Source organism: Ailuropoda melanoleuca, chromosome 2 (assembly GCF_002007445.2).
Source record: "Ailuropoda melanoleuca isolate Jingjing chromosome 2, ASM200744v2, whole genome shotgun sequence".
Lineage (NCBI taxonomy): Eukaryota > Metazoa > Chordata > Mammalia > Carnivora > Ursidae > Ailuropoda > Ailuropoda melanoleuca.
Genome location: NC_048219.1, coordinates 164110588 through 164129178, shown reverse-complemented (window position 1 = coordinate 164129178; position 18591 = coordinate 164110588). Strand labels below are relative to the sequence as shown.

The window sequence follows — 18591 nt, the reverse complement described above, 5'->3', positions numbered from 1 at the left end:
TTCTATCCGTATACTTTCAGTTAGGCTGTTTTTATTGAGGTTTCTCCGGCACTGCGAGTCAGATATCCTCAGCAGGCCCAAGGCCTGCTCTTTCTTTGTAAGCCTTTGCTGCACTGTAACACTGGGTGGGGTCTGTATCCCTCCACAGAGCGAGCGAGGAAGAGGCTGTTAATGGTTATATTTAGACACACCTGTCTGGATTTCTCAGCTCTTTTTCCCCCCTTAGAATGTTGCCTTCTTTTAATTCACCTGCATTTCCTATAGATTAATCTTCCTATCACTTTGCTTTGGTGCTGTTACGTCTACACTCAAAAACTCCCAGGTATCTACTTCCCCCTTAATGTTCACTGAGCATTCATTGTGGGTCAATCCCAGCGCTAGATTCTCATTCTCATTTAAAGCCTCATGACACCCCTCAAGGATAGGCATTGTTTTTATCCCCATTTTACAGATAATGGAAACAGAGACATGGAGAGACGACGCAACTCCCCCAAAGTCTCACAGCGAACAAGCAGAGGAGGCTGCACTCTGACTCTCGGCCTCACCCCTGACCTCTAACCCTGTGTGTTTCTGAGTTGGGGATTCAGGGCCTTCCAGAGTTGGAGCGAGGCTCTTTTCCAGTCTTCTGTGCTTTGCACTTGAACCACTGTGACTTACAGGATACTAGGAAGAGCTAGAGTGTGTTATTTGAAGTGAATCTGGATTTAGTTATTGCCTTGGTGGTACCACTCAAGGTAATGCAACCCTTCTGAACCTCCATTTCCTCTTGGAAAGAGTTGAACATAGATATATCTAGGTGGTGAAAGTCCGATGGAGAATTGGACATGCTTTTCCAGTACATCTGGTAGTACAAAAAAATGAGAGACTGAAGGGCATGAGACTGTTGTCATGTTTTTGTTACTCTGAAAGTAGGGGAGATCTGAACCTACTTCTAGGTGAAAGGAAAGGAGGCACCGAGTGGCAAGGGGGGAAAAGCTGAGAGGAGGAGGCAGTGGGGAAGGTGGGAGTAGAGGGAGGAGGAACATAACTGATGTGCAGTCCTCCTTTTTGAAATAAAATCATGAGGGCCTTTTACAGGCATATGACCCAATTAAAGATTGAAAGATAATGAAGTCATTAAAAAAAAACAAACAAACGAGTCATAAGTTGACTATGTCTTTTTTTCAAAGAAGCATTAAAAATGTCTGAATAAGTGGTGTAAAGAGCTAATTGTTGAGATTAATTATATCCAGGCTCTATACTAAGGGCTTTACATTTCATCTGCATGATATTCCAATGAGGTCAATACTTTTTATTGTTCCATTGATAGAGAGAGGACTGAGACATGGAGAAATGAAGTAACTTCCTGGGGTTACACAGTAGGTGGAGGAGCCGGGGTGTGAACAGAGGCAGTTTCACTTGGAAGCCTGCATTCTTAGGCACTGTGTTATAGTGCTTCCCAGTTTGATTTCCTCAGTTAACATTTGACTTCTAGCCCAAGTAATATTTTTGTCTATTTTGTGTTGGGGAAGGAAGACTGTATTTAAGGGATGTATTTCCAAAGAGGGTTCATCCATTAGACAAAGACCCTGTTTGGAGGAAAGGCTTTTTAAAAAGAGTTACTCCACGTGCCTGCCTGGCTGGAGGAGAACAGCCTTAGCTGTCCTAGCTGATCTTGCACCTGCAGGCCCTGGTAGATAGTAGAACAAAGAAAGTGACTTCCAGGACCATGCAGGTTATTCAATATGGTGTGAAAAAGAGAAAGCACACGCCACTTCCCATTGCTTGAAAATAGCATGTGCCAACAGCTCTCTCCCAAGATGTAGAAACCAACCTGTAGCAGCTGCTCTCTGTGGAGGTATTAAGTGTTGTGAAGACACCTGTGTGTGTCCCATTCCAGCCCAGACAAGTCTTCTTCCAGCTCATCAAGGTGGGGAGAGAATTCACCTAAATGGAGATTACTATTTCCAGTAGACTGATTTGTCTGTCGTTTCCTGCAGAGATCCCTCTCCCAATACCCTTTTTTATATTGAGGTACAATTTATGCACAATAAAATGTATGCATATTAGGTGTTGCATTTGATGAATTTGACAGTTTTTATGCCCATGCAACCAGCAGCCAAAACAAGAAAATCCCCTTGCATTTCTTCCTAGTCAGTTGCCCCTGCTGTCCAGAGGTAACCATTTTCTGACCTCAGTCCCCATAGATTAGTCCGGTAGTCTTGCCTGTTCTTGTATTTTATATAAATTTAATCATACAGAGATACTCTGTTGTGTCTGACTGCTTTGTGGTCTATTCCTACAGCAGAACACTACTCAGCGATAAAAAGGAATGAGCAGTGGCATGCACACACAGCAGCATGGAAGAGCCTCCTCTATCCTTGTGCTGGGCAGTTGGCAGAAGTGGTGGGCTTCATATTAATCTTGTGTTCTTGGTCACCGAAATGACCCACACAGTCGGGCTCTCCTACTTGTCTGGCATAGGGTGCAATTGCTGACTTCATTTTTCCCTCCTTCCAGTCTCTTAAAATGAAATATACCATGTCTTTGAAATATGGTCGATTTATACTCAACTTACGGGCTATCGTGTTAATGATTTTTTTAAAGGGATTTAAAATTATGTAGTGATTTTTTAAAAAACGAAGTACGTGAGACACGTTTTATGTTATCATCTTTAGTAATTTTCAAATGTCAGAAGGAGTGGAAGAAGCAACGCAGCAGACCCAGCCTCTCACGGGTGGCTGTCCAGTGGGCCCTGGATGTTCATTTCACGGCTACTTTATGCGGTGTTGCTGTGCACTTTTCATTGTCATGAGAGAGAATGTTAGCAAAACTATCCCCACAAGAAAACAGCTTTTCTTGGCAAGTGAAATGTGACTTAAGGAGCCAGAACTGGAGACATACGGTACTATGAATGAGAGCTGTGTTACTTTATTGGATCTGAGTCCAGGCACTATTTATACTGCACCATATTCAGCACCAGATTGTTAAATCTTAATACTGAAACAGTGCATCATTTTAATATTTTTGTTCTGTTTATTCCCTGTTTTCAAGCATTATGTCAAGCATTGCGCATTCATTTATTTCATCTTGGACAGGACGTGCCCTGACCAGAAAGTTCATTTCCTATTATTGGAATTTTACTCCATAGCTATAAAGCATTATTTTGTGAAGCTTTTAAAAGTTCATTTGAGTATGCAGGTGTTCTGTCTCTTTGATGATAAAAAATATTTTGAAAGAACAGTGTAGTTGGACTCACCTGTATTGTCAAAAAAAGACTCTGTTCCTTTTCTTTCACTGAAACAGCTGTTTCTTATGTGTGACAATTTGACATCTTGGGGGCCGTCGGATTTTTCATTACATACAAGTAAAATTTTTGTTACACTGTGTTTTCAAATGGGTTTTTCTTCATTTTTCTTCAGCAACGTTATGCGTACCCTTATGCATCAGATAAGATGGGTCCATCTTATGAATAAGTTAGCATTTTCATCACGTGTTGCTGAACCTGTCCCATGAATCTTCTTGTCACAGGGTATTCCTAAAGTCATTGCTCTATGTAGCCCAAGTTTGACCAAGATTTTTACTCTCTCGCCATTGTCATGCATGTTTACCATATGCAGCAGGAAACCTACAGAGAAATGGTACCATTGTCACTCTAAAAAGAGCAGAGGAATAAAATAAAAAAAAAAAAAAGGAAGTTGAAGGCACCTCTGCTATTTCTGACCTGTGGTCAGTCATTGTGCTATTGGAAAATAACCCCTCTGCCTGGTGAAACACGAATCTGGAAGTGAACTCGAACTGCTTCATCAGCTCCAAGTGCTGTTTGCACTGGGGATCACACCACAGTCAGGATGTGACTGTGTGTGTGCTGAGCCCACACACAGGAATTTTCTTGTACAATTCAAAACCAAATCTTATATTTACTCAAGGCTTTCTTTTTTTTTTCTTTTTTCTTTTTCTTTCTTTCTTTCTTTCTTTCTTTCTTTCTTTCTTTCTTTCTTTTTTTCTTTCTTTTCTTTCTTTCTTTCTTTTCTTTCTTTCTTTCTTTCATGAAATCAGCAGTCCGGTATATTTAGCATCAGTCTTAAGTTAGAATGTGGAACAAGACTTTGGGGGAAGGAAGTATCCGTATGGTTTTCTAAGTAATTTAAGAAACAGGAAAACATAAAAGAACTGATTGTCCGCGATTAAACCTCATCCTTTCATTCCCATCTTCCTGCATAGTTAACTCAGCTGTCAGCCAGAAAGAAATAGGTTATTGCACTGGGTTGTAAAATATCTCTGAGTGGGCCTTGAATGTTGACTATTGAATGACCTTCTGAACACTGAACAAACAATGAGAAGGTTTAATAAACAGCAGAAATGTGTTTACTGTGTCGTTCTTCTCTTTGCAGGAATAATCAAGCTGGGGAGGTGGAACCCGCTCCCCCTCAGCTATGTGACAGATGCACCTGACGCAACAGTGGCCGACATGCTGCAGGACGTCTATCATGTGGTGACGTTGAAAATCCAGTTACAAAGGTGGGTGTCTCTGAACATCTGCCCTTCCTTGCTCGTGGAGCTGCTCCATCCGTCAGAGTCGCTGCCGACATTAGCACGTCCTGTCTTTGTTAATTTCTAGACGTTGGATGAAATGGAAAAAAAAAAAGGGGGAGAGAGAGGAGGGAAGGAGGGACACTTCACCAGGCATCTTTATAGTCCACATTCCAACTGTTTTATGTTTTGTTTTCAGAAGCAGTGAAGTGGTAACCTAGGGGAGGCTTGATAAATCATTAAAAATCTGTGGCCCTTAAAGGGGAACTTTCCACAGCCTCTAATTTAATGGGTTCTCTGTTTAAATGCTTCGCACATACTATTTGAAGAATAAACACTTCTGCTGTTTTCAGTTTTGTATTTTGAGGGCTGAGTTCTGTCCCTGTGTAGCAGGCTTACCAGGAAGGTGCTGGCACTGGGCATCTTTTTCTTCCCTTTCTGGTGGCTGCCTTAAAGAAGCACACTCTGTGGCCTCCAGAGGTTCTGGAAATGAATTTTTTCAGGTACAGCATCCAGAACAAGTTATGCCTCTGAAGCATCTAGTTCTCTGCAGGGTCTTGTATTGTAAAGTGCCTGTAAGTCCTAGGATTTAAGAGATGTCCTTTAGTGTAAGGATTTTGAATTTGCTCATTTCGGAGAATGTATACTTTAGTAGGGCCCCAACATCCCCATCCTTGTCTAGGAAGGCTTTAGTGTCCTCTCTTAAAAGTGATTTTTGGTTAGGAAAACAATATCTCCGAATTGTTCTAAGAAAGCGAAGAGTGGCCTTCACACTTTGAATATGATGACCCGTTTGTCTGCATTTAACCTTATGGATGTCCAATAATTAAACTTGTATTGTGGTTGTTTATAATCACATTGCCATGCCATTTTCTTTAACAAACTGGAAAAACCATGTTTTAAAATATTAGCAGTTCTTCATATCTGAAGTGACTATTTTTCTTAAGCGAGTATGAAAACAAACTTAAAGAAGTCTAGTTGGGCTCTGTCCAAGCCCTGGAGAAGCAGTTTTGCTCTCTTTCCCTCGTTCAGGGCCCACATTAGACCCTGATCTTTAGTGGTTTTCCCCCTGCTGGCAGAGGGACCCGGGAGTAACTGTCCCACTCTGTTTCCTCTGCAGCCAGAGCCTTCCATTAAGTTTTGCGTGTTGTTCATTCTTGCTCTGTTTCCCAGTTGTTCGAAGTTGGAAGACTTGCCTGCGGAGCAGTGGAACCATGCCACAGTCCGCAATGCCTTAAAGGAACTGCTCAAAGAGATGAACCAGAGCACATTAGCCAAAGAATGCCCTCTCTCCCAGGTCAGTATATCCAGGTGGGGTTCTGGGGAACCTGGAAAGCTACTCGTGGACTATGTAGTGGGAGGGGCAGTCCTGCTCAGACAGCTGTGTTCTTTCAGTATAGTTACACTACACTTCAGGTGGAAAAAATAGGGAGGCTGTGGTGCTTTATGTTATAGAGTAGAAGTTATCACTTACTGAGAGCTTTGATGGAATGAGCAGGTAATAAAACATTTCACATTTACAATCTTTAGCTTGTGACGTCTGTCACAGGAGGTAGGTACCAGGGTCTCCATTTTATAGATCAAGAAATCAAGACTCAGAGAAGCACTTTACCTTTCTAAGCTTACTCAATAGGCTAAGTGGCAAGTTGAGATCCTAATCCAGATCTCCCCTGCAAAGTCTCAGGCTCCAGACCATTCCTTTACTTAGTCAATGGAAGGAGTCAACCATGTCAGACCCATCTTAATTATTTTTTATTTATCTATTGAGCTTTTCCCTTGGCTAGCAAAGGGAGATGATCTTTACATCATACACTTTTACACATGGATTTACCATGTGAAAATGCATCCTGAGAAAAAGCAATACTCCATTTTTAATGAACTGATGAGAAACTAAAACAAGCCACAAAAATAAGAGGTTGACAGGATCAAAGGAAGGAACAGAGTAGGAAAGGGCTGCCTTTTCCATTTGTGTTCATGGGCGAGGGACCCACTTTTTCTAATGATGTAATATTTTGGTGGCTAGGGTCAGTGGCTTAGGACTGCTATGACATGAACTCAGGTTGACATTGTTTAAAGCTATGAATGGAAATCCATTTCCTGTGTGAGTTGCTACACTTGATTTAAGACAATGGACTAATTACATGTCTGTCAAGTTCAAGGGAAGGTGACAAGAACCATAGAAACTTGATGTGCCCTGAGCTGTGTTCTTCGATAATAGAGTCTTTGGGGGAAGCAGGAAGCCTGGTGGTTAAGAGCATGCCTTCTGGAATCAGTTCGATCTGAATTCATGTCCTGGCTCACAGGCCTCTATGACCTCACCTCTATGAGCCTATTTCTTTGTCAGTAAAACCAGGATAGTCATAGTTCCAAGTCATATAATGAGGAGTAAGTGAGATAAATCACATAAATTCTTGGCCTGGTGCCTGGCATACAATGATGCTCCATTAATAGTAATAGCTATTAATATTGAGACATGATATTGTTGGTGTGAACTGAATATTTTTTATGTGTGTTGTGGAGCATGTTTTGGACTTTAAATCCTCTGAGATAAAGCATGCTATTAATATTTTTGCTTCCAAATACTCAAGAAGGCATGCATCTGAGAAGTAGCGAGCTAGATAGAAAGGAGTGGGTGTCTCTTGACCATCAGTTGTGTACCTGCGCTGGAGCTTACAGCTTTCACACAGGCCATTTCAGTACCTACGTGTAGGTGAGTATGTAGGTGCTAACACTTGTCCGAGGATTTTGATTTCTTCCAATGCGATTGCTTATGAAGTTATAAAAGTACAAACTTTAAGTTATTCTGATCATATACAGGGATTGATAAAGAACAGTTTAGGGGGAAAAATTCAAATTCAATCATTTGTCCTGAATTTCACAGTTAATCACAATTAATTATCTCTTGGATTTACATGGAAGTCAAAATGGGCTCTGCTTGGAAGTGGAGAAGCTCCTAACTTAATATCACCAGTTCAGAATTGTATCCAGGGCTCTTACAGCCAATGGAAATTGGTCACAACTGATCTATCGTGATTATCAGGTTTAGTTATAACTGTAAAATGTGACTAGAGAGACGGCATGAGTGGAAAGAACCCAGATCAGGAGCTGAGAGCGCTGGCTGCCATCTCCCTTTTTTTTGCTGGATGTGTGATGCTGGGCAAGCCCATCTACTTCTGGAGGCTTATTGAGTTCCTCTGGAAGCTGGGCATGGCTGTCTCTATACATATTTCATATAATTTGCAGGGTTGTCTTGAGGCTTGAATAGGATCACCTTACCCTGACCATAAAAACCTCTTTCTCCCCCCATTTTCTATCTGATTACTTGCCCCTCTGGCTGCCCAACCTAAAAAAGTTTCTTCTCTAACACTCCCAAGTTTGATCCTGTGGATTCTACTGCCTTCGTGTCTGAAATCTTCCTCCTTTGTGCCATTGCCCTATTTAGACTTAATTGCCTCATAACCTTAACCTTTCTCCTGTCTCTTACTTTCCCAACACTGAGATCTTGCCATTTCCTCCTCTCCAAGCCTCCAGTGACTGCTCCTGCTCAGCCTGAAGGAGGTGCAGATTGCTAACATAGCCTATAAGAATTGTTAAGATGATACCGTCCAGCTTGATTTCTCACCAGAGCCACCACCTTCCTCCTTTTACCTTCATCCTCTTTGTGCTCCAAACACATGGAGTTAATTATCTTGGAACATTTGCCATTGCTCAAATGTCACCAAAATATCCCTGAGGGTGGTAGCAACCCAACTAGTACCCTTAGCGTTACAAGTCTAACAACACAACTTCTTGTGTTATTTTAAAAAAATCATGAAAATTTATATTCTACTCCATATCCCTGTGTTCTTTATATTTTTAAAATGCCATAAAAATCACTTTACCTGTTAAATTCTCCTTCTGTCCCCGGGAGATTGGCCTTCCAGGGAGACACACCATGTTAGTCTCTGGCTTTGGTAGCCCTGCATACAATGCTGGTGACTCTGGAGTCCTTTGGTTTGACACTTGCTTTTGCATATGCGATTTCTCCTGGCTAGCATGCAGTGCTGTCCGCTGCTTGATGAAGTCATCTTGCACATTCCAGCTGGAAAGTCACTGCTGGGGAAGTACCCTGACCTCCTGGTTGAAGCAGTTGCTTCTTCTGCCCTTGGTAGCCTCTCATACACGCCCCTGTCGTAGTGCGTGTCACACCCTATTGTCAGTGCCCCCTGCCAGTTCTCCTCACTTGATGGGCTTCTGGTGTCTTGTTCATCTTCACTCTCTCGGCATTCAGCACCATATATGTCTTGCAAGTAGTTGTTATTCTGATGCAGGAGTTCTCAGCTTGACCCTGTTTATCTTTTTGGGTAAATAAGTCTTTGGGGAGCGGGCTGTCTGTGTATTGCAGGACATGTAGCAGCATCCCTGGCCTCTACCCACTAGATGCCAGTAGCATGCCACCATCCCCCTCCCCCCAGTTATGACAACCCGAATGTCTCCACACATTGCCAAATGTCCTAGGAGGGGAGTAAATCACTCTTAGTTGAGAACCACCGCTGTAATGTGTTTAATGAATTAAGTATAAAAATGTTTTAGAAAGTGCTATAAACTGTAAAGTTTTATTATTTTTATGGTGTTCTTTGCAGCCCTAAAATGTTTTGAACTAGAAACAGTGAATACAGTAATTTGGTGGTCGATGCCCAGTACATTTTCGGTCAAATGGGGCTCAGTTCTATTACTTAAATTTGGGGGAGATTTGATTTAGGCTTCTGGTATACGGTGTGACTATGGGAAATCTTACTGGGGTGGTCCTCAGTGAGCATGGGCTTGTCATATGGGCCCCAGCATTAATCCTACAGCTATTATCCTTAAACATTCCATATTATTCGGTTCAGTTGCATAGCTAGATTGCATTTCAGTGTGGGGATAAGCTCACCTATTTTGTTTGTGGTTGTCATAGAACAGGTGCATGCATTTTTTAAGGTTCAACCTACATAATTCGAAGAAGAATGCGTTTTTGTTCTGCGAAGGTGAAACAGTACTTCAACAATGTATTCCACCAACATCACTGGAGTCCCAGTTAGGAGTCAGGCACTTTGCCATGGGCTGGGGATGCAGTGGGGAAGATGAGAGAGGAATATAGCTTTCAACCTAGGAAGAAGAGTACTGCTTACTTCAAAGGGGAAAGTAGCTTATTGGACTTTGTGAGATAGACTCCATTCAGGAGTTAAAAAACTGGCTGTTTTTGAAGTAACTCTACCTATTACCTCCAAACCAAACCATACTAGGTTTTTCCTCATTCAAGTGTGGTGATTGCATAAAGGAGTGATGATTCAATGGCTAGTGTATATTTTCTCTAACATCCCAGTGTTCTACAGTTCAAAAGAGGAGCCTTTGAAGGCAGAAGAAAAGAAAAGTGGAAAAGTCCATAAAAGGGCAACAATTGCAGGCTGAGGCATATATATTTAAAGGGAGAGAAGTCATGATTTTGCTATTCTCTGTCTGGCCAGGTGCTTGGAAAGTAGAGGTTGTATTTGTGTGTCTATGTATTTATTTTTGATTTTACCTTTCCAAATATGTTTCAGCGCTGATGGCCTCTTCCTTTTCTTCTGATGCCCCCCTCACATTTCATGTGAGTTTGCTTTCGTTTGAGTCACCACTTCCAGCCTCTCCCTCCAGCCCTCTAGTCTGTGCCAAGCATCCTAACGTACCATACCTTAGGCATAGGTCTCTTACTAAATAGTCTTCACTAACTGTTCCAATTTGGAAACGTTATGAACACGTCTTTCTGTGGCTTACTTATTTTTATTCAAGGAAGATTTGAAAGACAAAATCCCAGGTCCTCTGCGTTTTGATCCATTAAAATAAGTAGAGCTAACAGTACCTTCCTTGTCTACCTTGTTGGTTATTATGATGATCAAATGGAAAGACTAAAGAGACAGTCTTGTTAACTTAAAATTGCAATGGAAGAACAAGTAATTTGCAGAGGCATGCACCTTCCAGTGTTCCCTGCAGCCCCCGTAACAGAGCATGTTTTCTGTGACTCTAGATAGGTTTTTAAATTTATTTTTGTGATAACATGAAGTTTATCATTCTGACCTTGTTTAAGATTTCAATTTGGTGGCATTATTTACATTCACAATGTTGTGCTACCATCACCCCTATCTATGTCCAAAAGCTCTTCATCGCTCCAAACAGAAAGTCTACAACCATTGTGTAATAACTCTCCACTCCTCTCTCCTTACCCCCAACCTCAGGTAGCCTCTCTTCTATTCTCTGTATTAATTTACTTGCTCTAACTGCCTCAAAAGTAGAATCATAGAATATTAATCTTTTTATCTGGCTTATTTCATTTAGCATATAGGTATGTTCTTATTTTATATTTTTTTAAAGATTTTATTTATTTGAGAGACAGAGACTGAGCGAGCAAGTGAGAGAGTACACAAGCTGGAGGAGAGGCAGAGAGAGGGAGAAGCGGGCTCCCCACTGAGCGGAGAGCCCAATGTGGGGCTGGATCCCAGGACCCTGGAATCATAACCTGAGCCAAAGGCAGCTGCTTAACCGACTGAACCACCCAGGCGCCCATATAGATATGTTTTTTAAAGCAGCTCTGTCCCCTGCCCTTAATGGAGGTTTTATTGCCAGATATTTGAGGAACAAAATGACTGGCAGAAGTTATTGAACCGTGAAAACGTTACTGGGTTTCCAGTATGATGGTAATATGGTGTTTATGCAGTCTTTTTAAGACATAGACTGTAGGATAATTATTTCTGTCATCCTGAGCAAGCCTTGCTCATTTGGGGATCCTTAAGAGACCAGCTTGAATGTACATACACTATGCTAAAATAATCGGGCAGTGAACTCAAGCAGCCAGTTGGGTTAGTGGAAGAAACACATTGACCATGTGCTCATCTACAGACAAGAGACTGATCAACTGTGTGACCAGTATTGTCTTAACTAGTTGCCAACTATCTGTTTCATTTCATTTTAAATTCACGTATGTAGTAGGGATGGATCTGTTTCATTTCATTTTAAATTCACGTATGTAGTAGGGATGGACAGTTACATACATAACTGTCCCTTCTAGTTATTTTCATGTGAGTTTGTTTCCATTCAAGACCCAACTTCATGACTCTTGTTGAAGGAGGTTTACAGATGACAGCTTGAAAGGAATCCCTAACTGGGTGATTGCCATGAACATATGAAATGATTGCGTGGAGGGGAGAAAGCTGACACTCATTGACTCTGTATCTTGTGCCAGGCCTTTTATACAGATCATCTCTCTGAATCCTTACAGCCTCTGAGGCAGGTAGCAACATCCCACTTTCACAGGTGACGGTGCCATGAGCAGCACCTTAGGGGAGGAGCTCTTGGCTGTAGTCCCGTCATACCCCGAAGCCCGGGGGAAGTGTTTCCTTCAACTAGAATGGCAGAGTTTTCAATTCTGATAGTATAGCTCGGAAATGGGGGATGGAAAGGGAGAGCAGAAGGCTGCCAAATAACATTAACTGAATTTTTCATGACAAAGTAATTTCTCCAGATCAGGTTTTTCCTGTTACTATACTTGATGGACGTATCATTATAATCTCATGTTTAATATGTAATTTAGCATACCACAAAGCAGAATAAAAAGGCTGAAAGTGAGCAAAAATGCATATATTATTCATTGCCTGCATCATGCCCTCTCCCTCGTAGACATGGAAAGGGAAGCTACGAGATGCCAGCTTCTCTCCCCACTTTGACGCTCTTCTTGCTAAGGCAGGGCATTCCTACTGACAGAACGTGTAACCATTCACTTTGGGTTTTAAATGTTCTTTTTTATAGCAAGTGTATTATGTATCTGCAGCTTAGCTACTCTTAGTATAACACTGCTATTCAAACAAATAAATCTCGCTAAGCCAAGGAGAATGTGGTAAAGGATATCCAATTATTTTATCTTACTTTTCTTGGGGAGGAGGAGGGGTGCTCAGGTCTCTGTCTTTTCAAGGGTATTGTACAAATCATCTTAACATGTGTTTATTGTTTTGCTTTTCCTATTAAGGTTGAAATTGTCTTTAGGTTCCTTAGTTTTCTCTGATTCTAAGCTCCTTAATTAACTCCTATAGGGGCCCAAGATCACAACTTGATATTTTGCTTTTGTCACATCTTGTGTCATCTTTGAAGAATTGGTTGCAATAACCGCTGTTGAGTTTGTACCAGTGGAGGGAGGTGGCGGTGAATATTTGCTTTCTTTCATTAATTAGTTTCCCTTCTTAAGAGACCCATGAAATAATGTGGCCTGGTACTAGTGTCTTTTTATGGTGCTTTCCACTGCTATTTGACTTTGGACAAGATGCTTCTTCATTCTGGGCTTCTTGGCCCTCAGTTTGAAAAAGAGAGCCGTATCACAGGTGACATCTATTCTCTGAGCTAGTCAAAAACAGACAAGTAAGTTTAAAATTTGTCTCAGGAGCCTAAAAGAAAATTTATTTTTAGATAAGGTAATCTATTTAACTATAGTAAGTATTAAAACAATATATTTTATTGTTTAAACAATATGTATTTAAAACAACATAATATTCTCTTGCAATCTGGCTTGGTGCAAATTTAAATCATCTAGTAAATTTTTGAAGTAACTGATTCTGGTATATTTTGAATCCTCAAATACATTATTATTATTATTATTTTATTATTTTAAATAACTTTCAAGTATAACTGGCAAACTGTGTGTCAGAGTGACTGCAAATGAGGATGCCTGGATTTTATTCCTCATTTAAAATGTTCATATTTAAGATTTAATGATTAATTACAAAGAAGTCGGAAATTTTCCAAAAGTTTCTGTAGTTGGGAAGATATTTTAAACCTTCCTATTTATTTTAACACATAATATTTTTCATAGCATTGCTCTGTCTACAGTTACTATTCATGTGGTGTTTATGGCTATGACTAAGTACCTGAAGGGTCTGTGTGAATGCCCTCCCCTTTCCTTGTCACAGCCCACCACCAGGCCATTAAGTTTGCTTCATAAATGCAAAGTCATTTTCATATGAGCCTCAGTAAAACATAATCCCTTCAAGTGTTAAAAATAACAGCACCCATCTCTTTGGGTTATTTGTATCAGCATCGCTTTATACAACATGGGTGCTCAGGAGTTGGTTGCATTCTGGATTGAGAAAGTCCACTCAAATCTTTATTTGTCAAAAAGATGTGGCAATATTTAAAGTCCAATTGTGTGGTTGCTCTAGAATTGCTGGAAAACATAAAAGAGCAATATAAAGTATAAAACTATATACATACTTTAAAAAAGCAGTAAATGGAAATTAGAGTTTTTTTGGCAGAGTGGTCGGTGGGAGAGATTTTGATCATTACTTATTCTGTTTTTGCAGCAACTGTATCTCACTGGGTCTAAGATGCTATTGATTGTAAGATGCATCCCAATGTCAGTGACATTAACGTATTTAGAACATGTGGCTGTAGAATGGCTGAAATGTGGTAAATGCAGATTTTCTGTGCCCCAGAACCTCTGGAAGACTTTATTCTATGTAGAGCAAAAGTCAGTATGTGCTGGGTCTGTATTAGCGCCTTTCAATTTTGTTTATAGTGAAGCAAGTTTTGATTTTTTAAAAACAAATTGACGCTAACGTTTAGATGACCTTGTATATGTGTCCAGAGTATTCTAGTGAGGCCCAGTGGTTCAAACTCAGGCTACGAGAATATAATAGTCTAATTTAGGGTTAGAGAATATTCATGTTTGAAACTGGAATCATAAGACATAACATGACCTTTCATCTGAAATATGCACCAGATGTACCTCTTCTGTTTTTTTAAAGCTCTCTGAAGCTGAATTATGAAAATTCTTATCAGCAGAACTAGTTTGAGTGTCAACTAGATGTAAAGACCCTCAGGGAATTAATATGAATAAAATGTGCCACAAACTCAAACAGACCTTTGAATGACTAAAGATTCTCATTATCTAGGAAATTTTCTTTATTTGCTACCTAATTCTTGTGCTTAAATCATAGTTTAAATCTATCCTCCCCACCCCCACCCCCACCCCCAGCATGGTCAGTAGAGATAGAAACTAATTTATAATAATCTGGGGAAGAGAACAAATCTGATTGAGTCTCTGGGTAGCCAACTTCTTTTTTAAATGAGTTGTGTGAACTTGATTCCAGTATAGGATCTGGTGATGGAGCCATGGAAGCCCAGATATTAACTACCTTGCCACGTAGATTGACACTGGCTTTGTGCAGTGTCAGTGAAGACACATCTGGAGCAAGGACAAAATAGGGAGGCTAGAGAATGTGGGAAATGTCGATTATCTGAGCCCACAATGATATGGGTTGGTGACCTTGGTCTTATGGGAGCAGAAGAGTTGATGGACAGCTCCAGGTAGTAATTGAGACACTTTGCATTTTAGTCTGCCTCCCAGACCAACTTTGCAATAGGAGGCTTAGCTCGGTTTCCTGTCATGGCTATCTATCCTGTGCCTCTCCAGAGGATAACATTCATACAAACAACACAGAGAGATGACAAGTACATTTGCAATTATTCGTATACACCAGCATAGACAGTGCATCTATTATTAAGCTGCTTTCATGTTAAAATTTTCATTATTATGACATTTCAATTTGGCATTTTAAAATTTCATCTCTGTCCCTTTTCATCTGTTATATTTCAGTGACTCAGATGTCCCACATCACAAGTGTGTTAGACTTGGTGGGGGGGGGGCATGAAACAGACACAGTCACTGTCCTCAAGGGTTTCACAGATTAAGACAAAGAGAAAAACTCAGCCCAAAGAGGGAACCAGCCCAGCTAGCCAAGAGACTTCTTTACTTCTTTGTTAGTAACACACAAAGCAGAACCTTGCCTCGGGAAGATTAGGATTCCACTGATCCTCTAAAGCAGTAGGTAAGGCTCTGGAAGTTCTGTGATACACTCAGGTGATACTGGCTCTTTGTGTTCCCAGGGCTGTGTTCAGATCCTCAGATTAAAAAGGTTCTTCTTACTATCTCCCCTTAGAGAACAGAATTGTCATTTAGAGATCAGCAACTGGGGGAGGTTAGCCATCTGCTATGTAGAAAGGGCCAAAGAGATTTCTGTGAATTGAATTCCCCTCCCCCACCAGCACTGCAAAGTGATTTTTGAAAAAGAGGGACTCTATGGGCTCAGTGAGGGAACTGTTTTAAGTGGGAGTCTATGCAGTACTATTTGCTGGTGTTTGAACTTCTTGGTAAATAACTTGCTGTTGCCTTGATTTATTGTTACCTTTTTTTATCTTGACTACTTTGGAAAAATACCATTAGAAGTTTTGAGATTTTGCACAGCTGCTCCATCCATATCTGGAGATACCTTTTTGAAGAAAGGTGAGATTTCAAGGCAAGATGTAAGACCTTACTGAGGTCATTTGGATCGCTTGAGTTTATGTCCATTTGTTTTTAGACAGAATTTGCTGAAGTAAAAATCTCTGTATAAATCTGTGACTGTATTGTCATAGTCAATTCAGATATATGAGGTAACATGTTACACATGTTCGTCCAAACATGCCATATCGACTGAAAACATACCTGTAGGAAATTTCATTCAAGGTGTGCAATTGTAATTTGATTTTTTAGTGATAAGTCAGGTTATGCTCTCCTCTTTCCTTTTCATCCCATTTACAAACAAATAAGCTGACGGGTAGAGCTGAGGAGGGAGAAGGGATGAAGAGCAAGAAGGAATCATGTACTTAAGCACTGAGAAAGTTTTAGCTTTGGCTCATTTTTGGTTGAAACACAGTACAAGTGTTATGTTTAGTTTCCCCTGCTCTAAAATAGCACTGTTAATTTTTTCATTTGGTGAATTTTCACACAAGTGCTAATCACACGTTTCTATAAATTATATTAATTTAACTTATTTCCCTAAATGTTGTTCTGCAGTGTGTAGCACGGATGTTCTCAGATTCTTGGCTGTGTAAGCTTGTTGCAGTTGGAAGCAGAACGGAAACATCTGAAAGGCATTATTTGAAGTACCGATGCTGGAGCATCTCATCTCACCTCTAACTCTGGTTCCTAAATCACAACTCTTCGTTCCCTTTGTATCTAACCTGTATGTCCTGCCTCTGCCATCTTTGACATTGCCCCAAAGTTGGTGTTTTTTTGTCATTTTTTTGTTTTGGAGAAAACACTGTCATCATACAAGTTAGAGGTTTAAGAAAGAGTAAATTTAGGTAATCCTGTTTGATGTTTGATAGTTTAGTTTGCAGGAGGATGACTACTTCAGATTTAAAAGACAACAGAGATCGGTGTGGGCGATACTTCTTCTCCCTAAAAGGAGTACTTGTTTATGAAAAATGTAACTATTATTTTTTTTTTTCTTTTCAGAGTATGATTTCATCCATTGTAAATAGCACATATTATGCCAACGTGTCAGCAACCAAGTGCCAGGAGTTTGGGAGATGGTATAAGAAGTACAAGAAGATTAAAGGTAAACTGACATTTTTGTTTTTAAAGCCTATGTTTAGTTTCTTAGGTCCATGAATTGTTGGTTATTTGGCGTTTATGCTAATTTTCGGTATAAATTTTTATAAAATTATATATAATTTTTATGAAGGTAAGATTCTTAATATTTCCATCAGGAGATCCTAAAACTAAGGATCCCTTTTAGCTCCCTTAAAACTAAGATGGTATTAGAACTAAAGTGAAAGTCGTAGCATAATACCTGAAGTTTTTGTTTTCACAAGAGATGCATGTGAAGGCCAAGATTTTTAGAAACATCTGAAATGGTTTATTTCAGATAGGAATGTCTATTTAAAAAGCTCAATCAATAAATAGTTTCCATTAATATGTTAATGGAAATGTAAAAGCAGTCATCATAGGTTAAATCAGCACTTATAGTTCAAGTACCAATTAACAAATTGGAATGACTACTGGCTGTGGTGTCAGGAAATCTTTGGTTAGAAATGGAGTTTTGATGTGTTTATTTGGTGACAGTTCCAGAGCAGCAGTTAAATCAAAGGGACTTGGCAGGAAAGCAGACTTGTGTTCAAATCTCTGTTCTCCATTTGCTAGTGTGTGTTTGAGCAAATTATTTAACTTCACCAAGATTTAATCCCCTTATCTGGAAATTGAAACAATAAAATTATCTAAATCAGTCACTAGCTGTGAGGACTAAATAGGTTAATATGGGCATAAGGAAACCTCTTAATAAATAATAGCTGTGATACTATAATAATAATTAATAGTAGTAGTAGTGCTAGCAGTAATATAGTAAATGTGGAATTGTATCTGGTCCTGAAAATACAGTCTCTTGTATGATAAATGGCATGCTATTTAGACCGTCCAGCTCTTTAAATATACCAGTGATATTTTTCCTTTACAAATATGTCAATGTTGGAAACATTCTGGTGTCCTCACCCAATTCAAATGCTATTCAAATTCATATGCTACCAGCCCCTGAGGGCATTTGGGGAATTTTTTTGATAACATCATAGGTTGATGTTTGAGGGTCCTTCCAATCTATATTTTTGCATGATTATGACATGATCCATCATGCGTTGTTATAGGTATTCATAGCCTTGCTGAAAGTTCACTGCCCCCATCTGAGGTTCAAATGACAAGTTTATGGTTCATATGTAAAAGTGAAAGATGAATTTATTTGTTTTACTACCAGCTGGTTTCCTCCAGGGAGACAGTATTGAAGTAATGCTTGTTGGTTATTTAGTATTTGGGAGCTTGTTTACCTGGTTACCTTTTGAGGAACTGAACTTTACATGCATTGGTAGTGCATTTCTGATTACAAAGGATTGAGAGCATTTTATTCTAAATATCCAATTTATAAGGAAAGTCAAGATGTTGAACTATCCAGGAGGAATTAAAGTGCACTGAAAATCGAATTAAGATCTATTTCTCTTCAGCGTATTCTAAAATTCTTAGAAACATTTAGATTCCAGTTTGGGCACTTGCTTTACAATATTATTAATATTAACTCTTATACAGGATAAGATGAATAACTCCTTCTCATTATAAGATACGATTGTGTAGTTCAGAAGGGTTTCTTTTCTCTGAGTGTTGTCTCCAATTTTTTCTTTTAAAATAAGATTGTTGAAGTGTTTGAACATATCCTCTTTGGCTAAAAATCAAAA

The 18591-nt window shown here is 39.7% G+C and overlaps 1 protein-coding gene across 4 annotated transcripts in view; it reads left to right on the top strand.

Annotated features, from left to right (window-relative positions):
* Nucleotides 1-18591, top strand: part of SATB2 (SATB homeobox 2) — a 191395-nt gene that overhangs the window by 79320 nt on the left and 93484 nt on the right. For all 4 annotated transcript variants that reach the window (XM_034654917.1, XM_034654915.1, XM_034654916.1 and 1 more), the window contains 3 exons: nt 4374-4500; nt 5686-5809; nt 16832-16934. In XM_034654917.1, the coding sequence (XP_034510808.1) occupies nt 4374-4500; nt 5686-5809; nt 16832-16934 (354 nt within the window). The remainder of the gene's footprint in view (nt 1-4373; nt 4501-5685; nt 5810-16831; nt 16935-18591) is intronic.